This window comes from Lissotriton vulgaris, unplaced genomic scaffold (genome assembly GCF_964263255.1).
Source record: "Lissotriton vulgaris unplaced genomic scaffold, aLisVul1.2 SCAFFOLD_1420, whole genome shotgun sequence".
In the NCBI taxonomy this organism is placed as follows: domain Eukaryota; kingdom Metazoa; phylum Chordata; class Amphibia; order Caudata; family Salamandridae; genus Lissotriton; species Lissotriton vulgaris.
Genome location: NW_028253693.1, coordinates 137,740 through 156,798, shown reverse-complemented (window position 1 = coordinate 156,798; position 19,059 = coordinate 137,740). Strand labels below are relative to the sequence as shown.

The 19,059-nt window shown below is 45.4% G+C and overlaps 1 protein-coding gene across 1 annotated transcript in view; it reads left to right on the top strand.

Moving 5' to 3' along the window:
- The window catches only part of LOC147660886 (PDZ domain-containing protein 7-like), a gene marked incomplete at its 3' end in the record, with an annotated part of 489,505 nt that overhangs the window by 363,320 nt on the left and 107,126 nt on the right, over positions 1-19,059 (top strand). Inside the window, exon 11 of the mRNA XM_086951444.1 lies at positions 8,411-8,502. Coding sequence (XP_086807570.1) covers positions 8,411-8,502 — 92 coding nt within the window. The remainder of the gene's footprint in view (positions 1-8,410; positions 8,503-19,059) is intronic.

The following is a 19,059-nucleotide window of genomic DNA, read 5'->3' as shown; positions in this document are numbered from 1 at the left end:
TCCCAAATTCTCAGAAATAACATCAGTGTTCAATGCACTTTCCCTTATTCACACAATCTGCAGTAAAGACCTTCATACATTGACTGTGTGCGAACAAGTGTGTGCCTGTGTGCTGTCTAGATGGCACAAAGCACTGGTGGTCCCATTCAAAATTGTATTTTTCTGTGATGTGTTTTTCCATTTTTAATATCAGTTATCCAACATGTAACAAATCTGCAAGACTATGGCCACACCAGAAGACCAACGGAAGGATTCTGTAACAAAAATTAACGTTCCTTTCAGATTTGGATTCCCGTCATTTGCTACTGTAAAAGGATACATGCTTGGCAAAACCAAGTAAGATACATTTCTTGCATGAGTTACAATTCCACTACAGGAAGTTTGGACTTTATGCAATAGCTGTAACACATTTTAAAGATGCAAACATATCACTTTAAACTACGGTCCAACACTTAGATCTCTGGGTTGACCAAACTATTTGTTTTAATTAAATGAGCAAAGGGGGAGAAACTTAGACATTTAAGACAACTAAGTGGGCACTGGGTATACTCCCAGAAATGCTGATACAAGTTTGTGCTTCTCCAGGGAAAACAAGCTAGAGCCTTGACGCAGTGGATGTTGCCGTTGTGGGTGCCGATGTAGCTGCACATGGCGTTGTCCTGCCGGGAGTGCTTGGGGTCTTCTGGACATGAAGACTGTGGAACTGTTAAGAAAATGGAGTTGCTGCATTTGATGTAACTAAGACCAACCAACCTTAGTCGGGTGAACCGTGCATTTTGTAAATATCACGCACGGCTGGAGTGGGGCGAGTTGTGCATTTTGCAAATATGGCTGCCATTGGCTGCTACACAGATAAAAAGAAAGGTGTGCAGCCACTATAGCGTGCCCCGCTGTCAAAAAAAAAGAAAGGAAGGTGTGCGACCACTATAGGTAAAGTGCGCCACACTTCCAAAATAAAAAAAAGTAGATAAAAAGGAGCAAGTTGGGCATGCTGTGCATTTCGAAAATAGCATGTGCGGCCGCTATTATTCCATTAAAAATATAAAAGCAGGCACCATTCTGAAACCTACAGCATGGTGTCCGGAGGCAGGGCGGCGATGAAGAGCAGACAGTCAGCAGAGAGTGGAAAAGCGGGCACCGTTGCAGGAAAGCATGTTGGGCATGCATAGGAGAAAATAATTTAAGAAAATAGTGCTCACAGACTGTAAGTGAAACATACTGAGTAAGGACACAAGTAAGAGGGCCAGTCCTCATGGGAAGTTACTAAAGCAGAAAAGGCTGTACTAAGGAGGGACTACTAAGCTTATTCACAAATCAATAGCAACCAATTAGAATGGACAGTAACTGGAGTCAATTGAAAAGATGGGCGAAGCTTTAAGTCCTTACCTGAAAACTGCATGTCTCATAGAGACCACGCAAGCACTGCCTAGGGGAGACCTAATGCCACATGAAACCAATATATCACAAGAGGATGTGGCGTAATGGCCAGAGTTGTCGGCTTTGGGACTGGGAAACCAGGTTCGACTCTCTGCCTTGGCTCAACTTCCTGTGATTCTGGGCAAATTACTTATTCTCCCAGTGTCTACCAAAAATGAATATGTCCTTGTGTAACGTAACTGGTACTCATGTAAAGCGCTCCAATACCTTTGGTCGAGTTTGCGCTATATAAAATTGCGGGGGGAAAAAGCAGGGTCCACCCCGGCCCCCTATTGATGTATTAAGCTCTGTGCTACGGAGAATCTGGACGCCATGCCATGCGATGACGGATGCTGTGTCTCTCTGCCTAATTCGAATACTGAATCAGGACATTAATACTGAAGTGATTACCACTTCAGTGATTTATAGCTATTTTTGAAGGTGTGGGAGTGAGGTGTATTAGACAAATGGTTTTTTTTCTTACTTTTATAAAGGTGAACAAAAACTGTTGTTTAAGTTTTCTCTGAGTGCAATTGGAGCGATGGTGTTGCCGAGTTTCTTAAGACATAAAAGGCCAGATGTAGGAGCCCTAATACCGGTCGGAAACGGCCGATTTCGGCCGTTTCCGACCGGTATTAGGGTTTTCAGATGTAGGGGCATGTTATTTTAAGAATCAGTAATTTTACCGATTCGGTAAATATACTGATTCTGTAAAATACCGAATCGGTGAATCCAAATGTAGGTAACACTCCTAAGAGTGCCACAGGCCCTTAAGAGTCGGTATTTTCCCACACAATCCTATTGTGTGGTAAAATACTGAATTCAGGTGTGCATGCACATCTGTGCATGCACACCTGTGCAATGTGACACACAGACATGCCCTTACATGGCACACATGCCTGTTTTTGGGTTGCTAGAGGGTGTCAAAGTGACACCCCCTGCACCCTTGCTGGAATCGGTATTTACCGAATCGGTAATGCCCATTGATTCCTATGGGCTTCAATGCCAATAGGAACGATTCGGTATTTACCGATTCTGTAATACCTACATCCCCCCCCCTCTATTTTACCACTTCTTAAATACCTAATCAGTAAAATTCGGTATTTAAGAAGTGGTAAAATAAAATTACCTACATCTAGGCCATAGTACTTTGAAAGCGATAGGTTTGGCCTTTGTGTAGTAGAAGTTAAGAAAGAAGGAACAGCCAGACAGATATACACACGCAAAGACACAGAGAAACCTACAGACATCGATGTGCACACATTTCCAACAAGCTAATGATGAATACACACACAAGGAGTCATGCGCACAGATCCAGTGACACACATACAAACATACATGCATGCACAAGTGGGCACCCATGCACATACAAATTGCGTAGCTTCCCAACGCCATTCAAATAAAGTTGATTCCTCTGACATTTCACATGTTGAACTTATTTCTAGAGGCTGAATGACCAGTCTGTGAAGGGTAGGACAATCTGCAACTGGAAACAGTCCAAATATTTGTAGCCATGGCCACTGGGATCATACAGAAACTGAGAACCAAATTATGTGACGAGGCTAATAAAATTATGCGCCCTCAAATGTCAAATTATGCTGCGCCACAATGTGTAGCATTAGTATATCATTATGATGTAAGTCTCAAATAGAGTAGGGCTCGCAATTAACAGGGCGAGTCAAGCCTGAGCTGAGACGTCTCTTGTGGAAGCAGACCCGGACTGGCCATTGCGGGCACCGGGCAATCCCCCGGTGCGCCGCAAGGGTGGGGGCCGGTTTTGGGCCCTGGTGCCGTTTTTGTTCAGGGCCCTGTAACAAAATAGGCCGAAAACCGGCCCGGGCAAAGAGCTCGTCGCACCCCCAGGGGGCCGGCCCAGGACTTTGCCAGGGCCGGTTTTGGTTCTCAGTCCGGCCCTGTGTGGAAGAGGTGTGGCGCAGCGGCCAGGGTTCCTGAATCCGGACCACGGGGTTCAAGGTTCGATCCCCCGCCGCAGCCAGCAGGTTAGCCCAACACCATGTGACTCTGGGCAATAGCTCGCTTAATCTTGCCGACAGCCCCCAGCGCCGGGACACCTTGCAGGAGGTAGCTGTGCGTTTTTACAAATGCTGGTATTTCATTTCATTTGGCTCTAATAGTCTGTGCATGAGCCGAGCCATGAAGAGTTTTGAGTTGACATGTGTACGTGCAGGAAACCTAATGGAAAAATAAGATCCAATCTCTTCAAAATTCAAAAACGTTTTTCTTAAACCTACAGAAGTGATTCATTTTAGTACATGTGATTATATCACTACAAAAACAGAAATGTATTAAAAGAAAGTGATAGTTTTTAGAAACATTCATCGCTCTCACCCAACAACAATACAATTGATAAACTAGAGACAAGTCAGTAGTCAAGTTATCCCTAAATATGGCCTAGATTCTTATTATAGATGGAGAAACATAATAGTCTATTAAATCAAAACTTAGAGTTGCTTTACTGTGCGCATTCTAAAAGTGTGTTCATATGTGATAATAAAGAAAAAGAAGCCTCTGTAAAATAAAATGTTTCTGGGATCACACTATTTTGACATGCAGTGAATCTGATATTGATTCCAGATTATCTGGTATCACATTTTGCATGTCATCCACCAAATGGATATATATATATACTAGCAGCCCATCCCGACGTTGTCCGGGAGCAATTAGGCTTCCGCGCCCCCGCCCGCTCCGACGTTGTCCGTGGGTCCCCCGGAGCCTTCCTCCATATATTGCAGTATTATACCTCTATGTTTACTTTGTACGGTTTTGTAACCTGCACACATAACTTTTTCCTCCTGTAATGCACCGTTTGGCTCACTTTTTTAATGCTCCGCTTGCTTCCTCTGGCTACCTGCACACGTCACTTTTTCCTCTTATACCTCTATGTTTACTTTCTATGCTTTTGTAACCTGCACACGTAACTTTTTCCTCCTGTAATGCACCGTTTGGCTCACTTTTTTAATGCTCCGTTTGCTTCCTCTTGCTACCTGCACATGTCACTTTTTCCTCCTATGCCTCTATGTTTACTTTCTACGCTTTTGTAACCTGCACACGTAACTTTTTCTTCCTGTAATGCACCATTTGGCTCACTTTTGTAATTCTCCGTTTGCTTCCTCTTGCTCACGATGTACGCTTTTGTAACCTGCACACGTAACTTTTTCCTCCTGTAATGCACCGTTTGGCTCACTTTTGTAATGCTCCGTTTGCTTCCTCTTGCTCACGATTTTCATTTTTGCTTCATTTTTCCGCCGCTCACCGCTCCTAAATAAATAAATAAATAACCTCCCTCATCCGCCGCTCACCGCTCCTCCCCGCCTGTCCGCCGCTCCTCCCCGCCTGTCTGCCGCTCCTCCCCGCCTGTCCGCCGCTCCTCACCGCCTGTCCGCCGCTCCTCACTGTCTGTCCACCGCTCCTCCCCGCACCATGTCCACCGGTCCTCCTCGCGCTCCTGGACGCCGCTCCTCCCCGCGCTCCTCACGTCAGGCACACACGTTGCGGCCGGCGCTTCTTCCAAGGGACTACTTTTTTTTCGGTAAATTTTTTAAATAACATATATTTATTACGTTTATATAGCCTATGTCCATCTGCACACCCTGACGATTCCAACGATGTATCGGGTGTGTGGATTGGCGCTGTGGTTCCCGAGTTTACCCGCCTCAAAGGTTTTTATATATATATATATATATATATATATATATATATATATATATGTATATATATATATATATATATATATATATCTATATATCTGACACAGAGATAGTATACTCAATTCAGGGCTCCCAGACACAACTACCAAGCCAAGAGTCCTTTTATTTGGGGGTGTTGCACCGAATTCGGCCGTTACCGACCGGTATTAGGGTTTTCTAATGTAGGGGGCCTATACTTTACCGATTCGGTATATTTACCGATTCGGTAAATCCAGATGTAGCTGGCACTTCAAAGAGTGCCACAGGCCCTTTAGGAGTCGGTATTTACCACCCAATCCTATTGGGTGGTAAAATACCGAATTCAGGTGTACATGCACATCTGTGCATGTACACCTGTGCCATGTGACACACAGACATGCCCTTAGGGCATGTATATGTGCCACATGGCACACAAGCCTGGAATTGGGGTGCTACAGGGTGTCAAAGTTACACCCTGTTCTCCCTTGCAGGATTCGGTATTTACTACCGATTCGGTATATACCGAATCTGTATTTCCCATTGATTCCTATGGGCTTCAAGGCTCATAGGAATCAATGGGAAATACCGATTCGGTATTTACCGAATCGGTAAATACCGAATCTTACAGATTCGGTAATTGTGAAATAAAAATTACCTACATTTGCCTCCTTCCTAGTATTTACCTACTCTTAAATACCGAATCGGTAAAATTCGATATTTAACAGTAGGTAAATCGGAATTACCTACATCTAGCACTTGATTCCTTATCAAACTCTGCTGTGATGGACATGACAGAGGCTTGCAGGGAGACATGATGTTGGAAGCAACTGAGGCCCAGGAGTGCTCAGTGTTCGACCAAAATAGTCCTGGTATAAGCCCAGCCATGCTTACATCTAAACATCATCATATTAAGTTTCCCTATTAAGAAATCATTTCAATCAATCAATCAATCAATCAATCAATCAATCAAAGCATTTGTATAGCGCACTACTCACCCGGAGGGTCTCAAGGCGCTAGGGGAGAGGGGGTCCGCTACTGCTCGAACAGCCAGGTCTTGAGCTGCTTCCTGAAGGCGAGGTGGTCCTGGGTCAGGCGGATGTGGGTCGGGAGGGAGTTCCAGGTCTTGGCGGCGAGGTAGGAGAAGGACCGTCCTCCTGTGGTGGCTCTTCGGATGCGGGGGACGGCGGCGAGGGCGTGGCTGGTCGATCGAAGCTGGCGTTTGGGAGCGTAGAAGTTGAGGCGGCTGTTGAGGTATCCTGGGCCTTGGTTGTGCAGGGCTTTGTGTGAGTGGGTGAGGAGACGGAAGGTGATTCGCTTGTTGACCGGGAGCCAGTGCAGGCCTCTCAGGTGTCCGGAGATGTGGCTGCGGCGGGGGATGTCCAGGATGAGTCGTGCTGAGGCGTTCTGGATCCGCTGGAGTCTCTTCTGGAGTTTGGCGGTGGTTCCGGCGTAGAGGGAGTTGCCGTAGTCCATTCGGCTGGTGACGAAGGCCTGGGTGACCGTCTTCCTGGTCTCGGTGGGGATCCACCGGAAGATCTTGCGTAGCATGCATAGGATATTGAAGCACGATGAGGAGACGGCGTTGACTTGTCTGGTCATGGAGAGGGAGGAGTCCAGGATGAAGACCAGGTTGCGTGCGTGGTCTGTTGGTTTGGGTGCGCTGCCTAGGGCGGGGGGCCACCAGGAGTCGTCCCAGGCGGAGGGTGAGGATCCCAAGATGAGGACTTCCGTCTTGTCAGAGTTCAGTTTCAGGCGGCTGTTCTTCATCCATTCGGCTACCTCTTTCATCCCTTCGTGTAGGTTGGCTCTGGCGGTGGCGGGGTCGTTGGTGAGGGAGAGGATCAGCTGGGTGTTGTCGGCGTAGGAGATGATGTTGAGGTTGTGCTGGCGTGCGATGGCTGCAAGGGGACTCATGTAGACGTTGAAGAGGGTTGGGCTGAGCGAGGAGCCTTGAGGAACGCCGCAGATGACTTCGGTGGCTTCTGATCTGAACGGGGGGAGGCGGACTCTCTGTGTCCTTCCGGCGAGGAAGGAGATGGTCCACTCCAGTGCCTTCTCCTGGATTCCGACGTTGCTGAGGCGCTGTACTAGGGTGAGGTGGCAGACTGTGTCGAAGGCCGCGGAGAGGTCTAGGAGGATGAGGGCCGCTGTTTCTCCGTTGTCGAGCAGGGCTCGGATGTCATCGGTTGCTGCGATCAGGGCGGTCTCGGTGCTGTGGTTGGCCCGGAAGCCAGACTGCGAGAGGTCGAGGGATCCGTTCGTCTCGAGGAAGGCGGCCAGCTGTTTGTTGACGGTCTTCTCGATGACTTTTCGGGAAACGGGAGCAGCGAGATGGGTCGGTAGTTCTTGAGGTCGGTGGGGTCGGCTGATGGCTTCTTCAGTAAGGCGCTGAGTTCGGCGTGCTTCCAGCTCTCCGGGAAGGTAGCGGTGTTGAAGGAGGTGTTGATGATGTCCCGCAGGTGGGGTGCGATGATAGCGTCAGCCTTGTTGAAGACGTGGTGGGGGCAGGGGTCGGTCGGAGGTCCGGAGTGGATGGAGTTCATCGTGCGGATGGTGTCTTCGGTGCTGATCGTGGTCCAGGCGCGGAGGGTGGTGGTGGGGGGCGGTGGTTCGGTTGTGGCGTGCGTCGGTTGAGTGCTGAAGCTGTTGTGTATGTCCGCGATCTTGTTGTGGAAGTAGGAGGCGAGGGAGTTGCAGAGGTCTTGCGAGGGGGTGATGTCGTTGTTTCCGGCGTTGGGGTTGGAGAGCTCTTTAACAATGTTGAAGAGTTCCTTGCTGTTGTGTGCGTTGTTGTCCAGTCGTTCCTTGAATGCAGTCTTCTTGGTGGTGTGAATCAGTTGGTGGTGTTTTCGGGTGGCGAGCTTGAGGGCAGTCATGTTGTCCGGGGTGGGGTCTCTGCGCCAGGCGTTCTCAAGGGCTCTGCAGTTCTTCTTGGGGCACTTGAGTTCGCCGGTGAACCAAGGGGCTTTCTTGCTGCCGGGTCGGCTAGGCGGGGTCCTGGTAACTCTATTCATAAGCATTGTATTTGTACTAACTATGTGGGCCTGACAGAGGGTATTTTGTGAAAATATTGACAGTGCTCAACATTGCCTGCAGAGTGTCTTTCAAATACCCTACAAATGTGCAGGCTGTTTATTTCTGACTTACAGCATCATACCTTTATGCTAAATGAATCCCTACGGATAAACCTGCTGTCAGTGTGTTACTACTGCTGGCCTTTTCTCACGTTCAATTGCTTCTTGTGGGGTTGGTTTTGAGCCACTGCATGAACCTAGCACTCAAAGCGGTTTCATTTTTCATTTCTTTAGTACGTCGAGGAAGGAGGAGTGGAGGACCTAGCTAAGCCACTTCTAGCCATTCTAGACCGACCGGAGAAACTCCTGCTCATAAGAGATGTAAGGTAAGTGAACTATCCCTCAAGATATTTTGTAGGTGTCTTCTTGGACAAGTTGGGTATTGTTACTTAAAAGAACATTCCGGTTTGGGAAGTGAACAGAAAAATCCTAACGTAAGGAAACTAATCCGTGAACACATTCTAATTTTCATATACATTCCCGAATTTGTACTGTGATAGGTGGAAGCAGTATGCACCCAATAAATGTAAAACTGAAAAAAGTTAATAGCAAAAGAGGAGCAAATTTACATCTGCACAAGTACATAGAAAAATATCACTTCAGATGTTGAACAGTGGCGGTATAATACTACTAATGGAGTAATAGAGAATCATTTAAATTTGCACTAATCACAGATAGTTTCACAAAACTCTAAATAGGCTTCAAGAATCCTCAAATATTATTTGAAAAAGATTTTTTTTATTTTCAAAAGCAATCGTTATTTATGTATTTGTGTAAAACATGACTGGGTGTTAAGGCACATACTGCAGTGGAATCACTTCATCATAATCATAGGGGGAGAACAGTGACCCAAGATGGCCTCTGGCCCTGGCCACATCACCAAAAGATTAATTAACTGACTATACAGCAATCCAAATCATAGTCTCCGATAACAATTTCCCATTGGCCTTCAACAACAGTTGGGGAGAAAGCGCATCTTGGACAGTGGCAAATCTCTCAACTTAGAGGAGAAGGATCTCAGCATTGGTCTTGTAAACCCACCTATGAGAAATGTAACATCGCAACCAATTGATCCTAGAGCTTACCGCCTTGAATCCGAATATTGTGAAGTCTGAATACCACTTCTAGGCGGAGTGATCACACCAGCATCGAACTACCTTTCCCTTCAAAAGTCAATCATCTAGGTTGAGGGGAGCATTCCATGTGTCCCCTGCTAAGGACGAGAAACCGTTCTTAAGGCTCACTTCAGAGTCAAAATGAACACAGCAGAAACCAACTGAAGAAACTCTAAATGTTCCTCCTTGTCTTTACCTCACATTTAATTCACTCTTTCGAGTAATGCCAAACATGTCAAATATTTCATGGAAATATTTTGGAAAATAAGACCGGGTCTTACTCACAAAATTAATAAAAGCCTGTCCTTTCTCTTTCACCTCAAACCCAACGCAGCTGCCTTGTTTTCTCATCTAAAAAAAAATCATCACTGTCTTAAAACCCCCTCCATTTTTCTGTCTCGACTCTGCTTCCCTAATCAAAAGAGCCACCAATGCTTCTCTTCAACACACGTGTTTTTCAGCAAGGCTATGAACAGGCCAGGTCAACGAACTGCTAAAAAATCCTTCTGCCAATAAAGAGAACCTGAGCAACTTTCAAACTGTTATCCCATCACGGGCCTGAGGCCCTCATTTACGGCTATGGTAATCGAACGCTTTGCCACTGTACAATTTGGAGCACACATTTCAAACTGTACCGTAGGAACTAATGACCGCTAAGAAGCACCCTGCATATGTCTGCTGTGCAAAACCACTGCGCCGAAGTCCATGACATTGAGATGTATGGTGGATCTGGCCTAGACACTGGGATTAGTTCAACCCCAGCTGGTACATAAGCTCTTGGCCTCTATTGAGAGAAGGGTCCAATGGGCTGTACCTGTTTGGGAGGTAGGACACCTTATAAAGCAAGGTATTCGGGCCAGGAAGTGGCCGAATAGAAATGAAATGTTAAATGACACCTATTCGTTGGTTCAGCGTTTGCTAATTTGTCTGTGATCTGCTTGATAGCAACACCTGCAAATCTGTGTCTGTTAATAATGGTACATGGTGTGATCTCTGAATAGACTTTTAGCCACAGAATTTGAATGATTCTTAGGCGGGTACGTTTTGATTTATGTTTTTAAATGAATTCTTATATTTGTAATTATATATGTACTGATAATCAAGGGAATAACGACTTTGCAACCAGATCTATGAAATAAATTTCTTATCGCAAGTATTAATTTTATGTGGGCAGCCTGGCCTAAACACAACTTACGGAGACGGTATCTGTACGCATGCAGGTATTAGAAGGCATAAAGCACATCCTTAGCAGCACACACAGTATTATTTTGTTTATTAGATCCAATGTGTGAAAGAGTTGCCCTGAGCTTCAGTTTTACCCTTAATAAATCAGTGCACAATTGTTGCCCTTCATTCAGAGGGGGTTGTCGGAGTAGTGACAGTTGCTGTCCTTCGTGAAGTCCTTGCCCATGGCTCCCAGTTGTGCATGGACGCCCGTAAAGCTGCATGCCTGGCATTCCTGCTGGTTCCCAGCCGAGACTCAGGCCTGTACTTAATAGTTTGAGCCTTGTGATCAAGAAGCCGAAAGAGGGTGAAAAGCTGGAACTCTAAGCAGTACTGAAGACAGGGTGGTGGTGATAAGTCAAGCCTTTAACTAGGGTCTGTCCTGAGTGATGGATGAAAGTGGTTGGCTGGACTGAAGGTCTCGCACACAACAGCCCGGGTCAGCCATGAGAAAGAATCTTCTTTCGGTTCCTGAAGGATGTGACGATGGACTGTGAAATGAGTCACAGTAATGGAATGCACAGGTCAAGAACAGAACAGACTGTTCAAGGTTCTTGCCTTTGTTTGTGTTTTTTGTCTTTGAACAGGAAATATTTGTATTTTATCAATTCTCTTTTCTCAACTATCCCCTTCAGGGCCTCACTGGAATCCAGCAGCAGGTCTTGCAAAAGTGTTCAAGTCAGCCTTTAAAATGGCTTCAAGAGTCTCCAGTGCCCCTCTCCCACGGAAAATGCTCAATAAAATAAATGGCCTGTCCATACTTGAACACTTTAGGAGGATTACATAGTCATCATGCCTAAATATCCCAAAATTATACACCTTGTGGAGCAAGATATGATGCACTGCCATACACTTACACCCTCAGGGGTCATTTAGAGTCTGACATTATGGGTAAACCACAGTAAATAAGCGGTGCACAATACCCCCTCCACTTAATGTGCAATTCCCCCCCTCTCATTGAGACTTGCTAGAAGTCTAATGGCAGAGCCAACAAAGGGCACAGGACCCACTAGGGTCAAGGTCAAGTTATCTGAAGGTCTAGCTCTTTGCTGCATATTTTTCGTGTTCAGAACCGCCATGCAGGAGTTGGAGGACATGAAGAGTCATCAATGGTCACCAAGTACAGACAGAATGCTCTGCGTGTGAGGGCCGTCAAATCTTTTTCCTTATCTGAGAAATAAACCCTGCTTTGGTAGTTTGTTTCTAAAATACAAAAAACCAATACAGACCAGCCTCCATGACATAGTGGGTGGCCACCATTGCAAGTTTGCAGAATGTACTCCTGTTGAAAGTGTTTCCACTGTGTCAACACTTTCCGCAGTGGCGGCTCCTCAAGCATGGTAGAGGAGCGTTGCCCCACTGGCTGGCTCAGAGCAGCACATTAAAAAGAAAACTATTTTCTAGCATCGTTTTATTTTTCATTTGCCTGCAGAGAGCCAGCTTGTGCAGGGAGGGGCAGGGCAGGGTAGGGTATGTGGAGGTGGAGTACCATGTGACTCCCGAAGTGTGCATATGTACTTGACTGGCCGGCTCAGGCTGGCCAAACACACATGTGCACTTGGGTTTCTCCAGGCTGGCTGCATCGATCAGGCAGGCTCGAGAAACCCCACAGACGCCCTGGTCTGAGTGGAGCGTCTTTTCAGCCTGCTCAGGCTAATCCCCACACTGGTATGCAGCACAGGGATTGGACAGGCAGTCTGTGACGCTGCCCCAGTGCCTGCTGGGACCAGGAAGGACGAGGCGCAACGAGGGAGGTGGCCGGCAGCTTCCGGTAAGTGTTTTTTTTTATTACCACCGCATGCACTCCCCGTGCCTCCTCCAGCTGCCTCACCACCTCTTCCTTGTGGCAGTCATCACTGACTTTCAGCGCATAGATCCCTGGCATGTTTGACAGGATTTTGGAGTCAAGGGGAGGTCTCACGACAAGCAAGACCAGGATGACCTTTACCGCTCCAGAAGATTCACATATTGCCCCCCAAAATTTGAATGCCCCACCCCGTTTATAGCTAGGTCAGTGGACACATAACCAGTAAAGGAATTCACAATACATAAGACACTGGGGCACAATCACTGTGACTGAGAGCGAGCGAGAGAGAGAGAGTAGCATTGGAACTAATAGTATTTTTCCTCAAGGAGGTAAATATTTTTCATGGTGGAGAAGCCTTTACCTTACACACCATTAAATATTGGCTCTTTTAGTGAACCATCCACCTACTATGCTCTTTTATCTCAACTTTTTGTAGGAGTCAATCTATTGATATAAATAGGCTGGAAGAACGCATTCATGGAGTACACCAAAGTTGTGGATTTGTGAATGTTAACTATTAGTGCAATTCTCAAGTGGGAAACCAATGTTCCAGCCCTTGCCCTTAAACTTAAGAAAAGTCCCCCTGCTTGCAGACTTTATGCAATAGTATGGTCCATCTCTCGTTACTGGAAAATCCTAAATTTGTAAATTGAGGTGTGGAAATTACACGTTCAGCATTTTTTGCACAGCTGCGATGAGTGTGTGTGAGCAAAATAAGCTTATTATTTACGCTCTGTAATCTGGGGTGTTTAAAGAAATGAGTGAACATCCCGAGGACAGTGGTTCATTTATAAAAACGATAAAAGTGATTGAAGGGCATAAGAAATCATGCAAGAACCTTTTCTCAGTTTATAAGTAGAAATATGGCGGTATCCAAAAGTCTGCCGTTATTGCTGTATGTGGAAACAAGCTGACATGGACTTTAGTGGGTTCTTGTAATTTCTCAAAATTGTGCATTATGCAATTAAGATTTTTTTTTACCCCAGTGCTTACCTTTCATAACAAGCCCTGCATAAACCAGGAGGAGACTTGTTTACACAGAAAATATCTTGAAGAGAGCGCATTCAGGTTCTTGTGAGGGGGAAATTGGGATGGTAGAAACCGAGCAGCAGACTGGAGGTGGATGACTATTCTTATACGGTTCAGGTTGGTACACCTCTCTCTTTTTCAGAAATGTTTAAGGGAATGCACCAACCACTGATATAGCTGGCCTGACTAGAACAAAGAAGGTATAGCATTAGATATTGAAAGTATAGGCGTTCACAAAACTCCTGCCAGGGTAGTCAGCCATATGCCCTGGTCTCCGCTACCGTTGGATACATCTGCCCTTTTTCAGATATCCCTGCCTGCATCACAGACAGTTCTGTGCTGTGAATGTTGTACCAATGTGGCAGCTCTCTTCCCAGCACTGAATGTTTGTCAAGCATATGCCCTGTTTATACCTTCTTGAGGAAATTAACTCCCAAAGCATAGAACAATTAATTAGTTCCAACTTGTAGGGAGTTTTCTTCAAGCCTGTGGTGCCCATTCTAAATTGTCATTGTCCAGGAAAAAGAGGGATTTTCACACTGACCTCAGCAGTGTGGAATTTTGCCACTGTGATCTAACAGCCCTTCTCTAGATCAGAAATTTACACTGGAGACAGCAGAGGCTGTAGAACATAATTATCCTTAAAAATTGCGTATTTGACTCTCTGCTACAGCTAGTTCGACCAGTTCCCCAATCTGTCTCTCTTCGATAAGAAAGGAAACATATGTGGACAGTCACAAAAAGGCATCTGACTAAAAAGGCTTCTTAAGAGACTTACTGAAGACTACGTGTTGCATGGGTAAGGTCCCAGTTTTGCAAATGGTGGGAAGTGTGAATCTACAGTTTTTAACATTGTATAGAGTTTGGATGTCAAAGGAACAACGTCTGTGAATGTGACCTGTCTGTAGAGGTCTCACCACTCAACTTCCAAGCTGTTACCTTCAGCTGAAGGGGGATATGATGAGAAAAGAGGAATAATATCAGGGGTCCAGAAACTATGGGGATTCCACTGCCAGCACCAGAAGAAGATTCAGCCAAGGGCAACAGGCCATCCTGACCTGCATTGCCTCTCCCTGATCTTCCGAACCCTTAAGAGGAGAAAAGCGAAAAGAGAAAAGTAGACCCTCTTACTAGTGGAAGGTTACTTCATCCACTCCCTAGCCCACACTGTTGGGACCCGATAAAGTCTGAGAGAAGTGCATGATCCAGCTGGACAAACAGGCCCTATCATCGCTCCTCAAACCTTCCTCTAATTGACTACTCTGAAATCCTATTGTTGAAGTTGAGGGAAGGGAAAACTGCTCAGATGATGATGGCAATAAGATACATAAAAAAGTAAGAATATTTTGTCAGCCACTTCACATAACCGCAGAGCTCCTGGGTTCAATCAGTGACAGCAAGTTCTCCCTTGAATATTGTCATATTTCTCGTCATCTAACTGTACAATCTCATGGGTACTAGTAACCCTGATTTGCTAGAGCAAAGTTGTGGTCTGAAGATTGCACAAAACTGTACAAATGAATGAATGTAGAGGCTTATTGTGATACTATCCATCCTGAACTGACCTGTCCCCTGGGAATTCTTTTGACCACCTGCCTGTTATCCATTATGAAAATAAGGGTTAGCTGTAATGGCCATGGACATATACCTCCCTAAGTAAGCTGGCTGTTTCCATCATGCTAAATCCTTCCTGATTTTCTAGAAAACAAGAGTGCATGACTCAAGCTGTACCAGAGGGGTCCAACTGTGACAGCAGGTTATTCCAATAGGGTTTCAGATGCAGGCATGTCCAGGATTCCTTCACAGTTAGGATGCCATCATGCAATGGACACTAAGGGACTCCTGCACATTTTCTCTCTCTTACAATAGGAGTATATTGTTGCTGTAAAAACATTGTGTCCCTTGGAATAACAGCAGTCTCTAGCGGCATCAGAGATTCTTGCACAGATTATTGTATATGTTGTACTGGGTCCAAGCATGACGTCACACATTTTTGCCAGGGACCTAAAGGATTGGAGCACTTTGATCACTTATTCTGTCCGGGACCCGACCATTAACTACAGGGGGAGGAAGCCCGTGCCACCCAAAGGGATGATTTTTGACCTCTGGTACCTCATATCCCTGGGTCCGGCCTTAGCTGAAAAGAGGGAGGGGGTCATGCCGATTTCGGCCCCGGGGTCCCCACTGCCTGGAGAGCGGCTAATGATTAAAGGTGGAGGGCGGCTTGCAGCTTCCCTCCCTAAACCAATATCAACCCAGACTCCATCAATAAATAATGGGAGCGGGGGGCCACATGACCCTCATCCCCCAGGGCCAAGAAAGAGTGGGTGCCTGGTGCCCACCCAGGGCAACCACTATGTCCTTGTTGGGAGCCACAGTGGGAGCTCAAAGTCCTCCATGGCCCTGCCAGCTCTCCCAACTAGCGGTGGCCAGCATTGCTCCCGCCCACAGGGAGCAGCTAAAAATGCTGCTCCGTGCGGCGGGAGCAAATTTTAAATCTGTTTCCCTGCCCACTTCACTGCGGGCAGCGAAACAGATCAAAAGTTTGTTCCTAGCAGCAATAGCATCTTTAAAGTTCCCACCAACTGGGACTGGACTTTGTGCTTGCTCTCGCTTGGCGGGAGCTTTGAAATTGCTCCCGCTAAGTGAGAGCACCACTGCAGACAGGGAAACCGCTATGTCCCGGGGGTGGGCATCTTGGGACATAGCAGGTGCCGGCTATGGGGGATGGGGTTCCCAGGGCCATGGGGCTGCCCGATCCCCTTCCCCTTTCTAAATTCAACTGGACCCCGGGGGATGGGGTCCCCAGAGCCAAATTCGGCCCAGAAAGGGTGGCAGCGAGCACCCTCCTTATATATTTTAAATGCTGTGCCCCGGGGGATGGAGTCCCTGGGCAAAAATTGGCCCAGGAAGGGGGGCAGCGCAACCCCCCTCCCTTTTTGTATAATCGGCTGGGCCCTGGAGGATAGGGTTCTGGGGCCAAAATTGGCCTGGGGAGGGGGATACACAGGCTCCCTCTTAACCACCCCCCCAATCAATAATTTCTCCCCCCTCCCCCACCACAAGACCTGGCACACATTGGGGGCATTAAGAAAACAAGCTTTCTTTTGTTTCTTTTATTTTATCGCAGATTATTCACTGTAAAATAAAAATAAAATTGGGCCCAGGCAGGGTCCCTGTATTACTACCCTGCCCATTCAGTTTTTCCCCCATTTTTTGGGGACTCTGGCGGAGTCCTGAGTCCAAAGATGGCTGCCACCACTTCCTTGTTGCAGTGGTGGCAACCAATCTGATCTCATCATGAGATCTCTCTGATCCACAGAGCATCCGCGTCCCTAGAAATACATACATATTTTTGATTGAAGAACTCCAAAACTACTGAAAAAATTTACACCAATTACAAAAAGAACACTTTCTGGACCAAGTTCTACCTTTCTGCCAAATTTGTTGTAAATCCGTTTAACGGTTCGGGCTGTATTCGTGTCTAAAATCCCTATGGTAAACTGCATGGAGAAAAAGCGTTTTGGGACCCGCCCCTTTTTTCTCTGGCCCACCTGACAAATCACCCTGAAACTTTCCAGCCAGCAGCTGAAGTGAGTGGCAAACTAATTTCAGAAATGTTGTGACGCTTCATCAAACGGTGCCAAAGTTATTAGCAAAACAAAACATTATTTTCCTATGGAAACTAGGTCCTGATTCAAACTACCTATTGGCAACCCCCTGTAGGTAATATACTGGTGGGGCCGGATTCCCTATTCTAGATTTACTCGAGAACCCCTGGTCAATGGACTGTTGGTACCTGCTTAAAAGTGTAGAGGGGAGAAATATCTCAGCAAATTAGGCTTTACCATTCCAATAAACCATGACTCTGAAGAATCACAGACTCCAGGTTCTAAGTTTAGTTAGTTTATTACAAAGCCAAAAATAACTGAACATACAGAAATCTCAAGATGAGGGGGCACTGTCCCTAATTCCAACACCAGAATCTCAAGCCACACCCCTATTCACATCAGGTGACCACGCCATACAGCTGGACACCTCCTCGTAGGTAACTTTTCATCTGCTCGATCTTCCCAAGCGCTGACGCGATGCCCTTGATTCCCAGGCCTTCTTCAGTGAGAGAGAACACGGCCCCACATTATCAGTACCTTTGGTTCAAATGTATAGTCTCCTCCCTAAGCCTAACTCCTAAAACAAAAGCATTATTCTAACTAACAAAGTCCCGAATCTCCACCTCCAACAGAAATGTGAGAAAGGAAAAATTCTAATTGCGAACAATTCAATTAGAGAGCCTGGGAAATTACACAAGGCCTACAGAAAATAGCATAACCTAAGACTCAATATGGGCTTCATTAAACACAATTATGCACAACCATTATTATTGTGCACATTCAGATCAGTACATTACATTGTCAAAAGATCAGATTCTCATTAGTCACTATTAAATAAATATTAAACTTCACCATTAAAAGCATGATCACAATGTTAATTTTCCCCACATTATGCAAAATTTCCCTTCACTTTACTTTGCACGTTATTACATTGCACACTCTAATAACCACATGTTAATACGACAATGGAATATATGCAGGTGCAACCTACTCATGATTATAATGCACCCCTACAAATTTAGAGCACCATTGCGCTCTATCATTAGAAATATATATATACATCTATATGTATCATCATAATACCAATATCTGACCGATATAGATATATTATTTCACTGAAAAAACTAAGGTTAAAGGGTTCTTATAGTTAGGGGAAAATGTCAATTAAAACGTTTAAAACTAACAAAACCTCTAAAATTCCCAGTATAATTATCTCAAGTAGATTTAACTCATGCCCTAAAGTAACTATAAATCGTGCCCATGCCATGCACCTTCTATGTCAGTGATGACATAGAAGATGTCATGAGTGATGTAATATGTGAGGTAATTAGCAATGCATGGTGAGGCCGCAAGTTAGGTACTTGAGATTACTAGAACTGGTGAATTTCAGTGGTTTCATTAGTTTAAAACCATATTCTTAACAGATATTTTCACCTGACTAGAGCACCCATTTTACTTTTGGGTTTTTTCCTGAGTTTTTTTCTTTTTTAGGGTAAAGTAACAATATAAAGAGATGTCAATTTAAGGGTAGACCTGCTGACTTTGCCAAACTCACACTAATGGATTCCCTCTCCCTAACTCACAGTGCTTGCAGATGACAAAGTACTTAGTGACATTTACACAGCAATTGGAAATGGCCCAGTTTTCTGAAAAATTCTGAAGAGAAGGATACTGCACAGAATTGATAATCCAAATATTACAGAACTGTATTGATATATTTTTGTATAATACTGTTTCATTATAGCACAGTACGTTTGATTTGCTACAGAGTAGTGTTTGAGCATCTCTATACTGTCTGAATACCACTCCAGTGCTAGAGTGGGGTAAGCTGACTATGCAACACTAGGTCATAACTGCAGCATCCTGGTCTATTAATAGAAAATATGCATCTATTCTTGCTCAACACTGACTCCTTATATATTGAATAAAGTACCCCATGCCGTACATTATAAGAATATGGCGAGTCACTGATGCATTTGGTGACCACACAGAGGAACTAGGCCAAAGTCAAATATTCTTTATAAGGTCATACAAATCCAAGGAGACTTGCTATATATTTATAATATATGACACTGGAACCACTGGCATAACTAAACT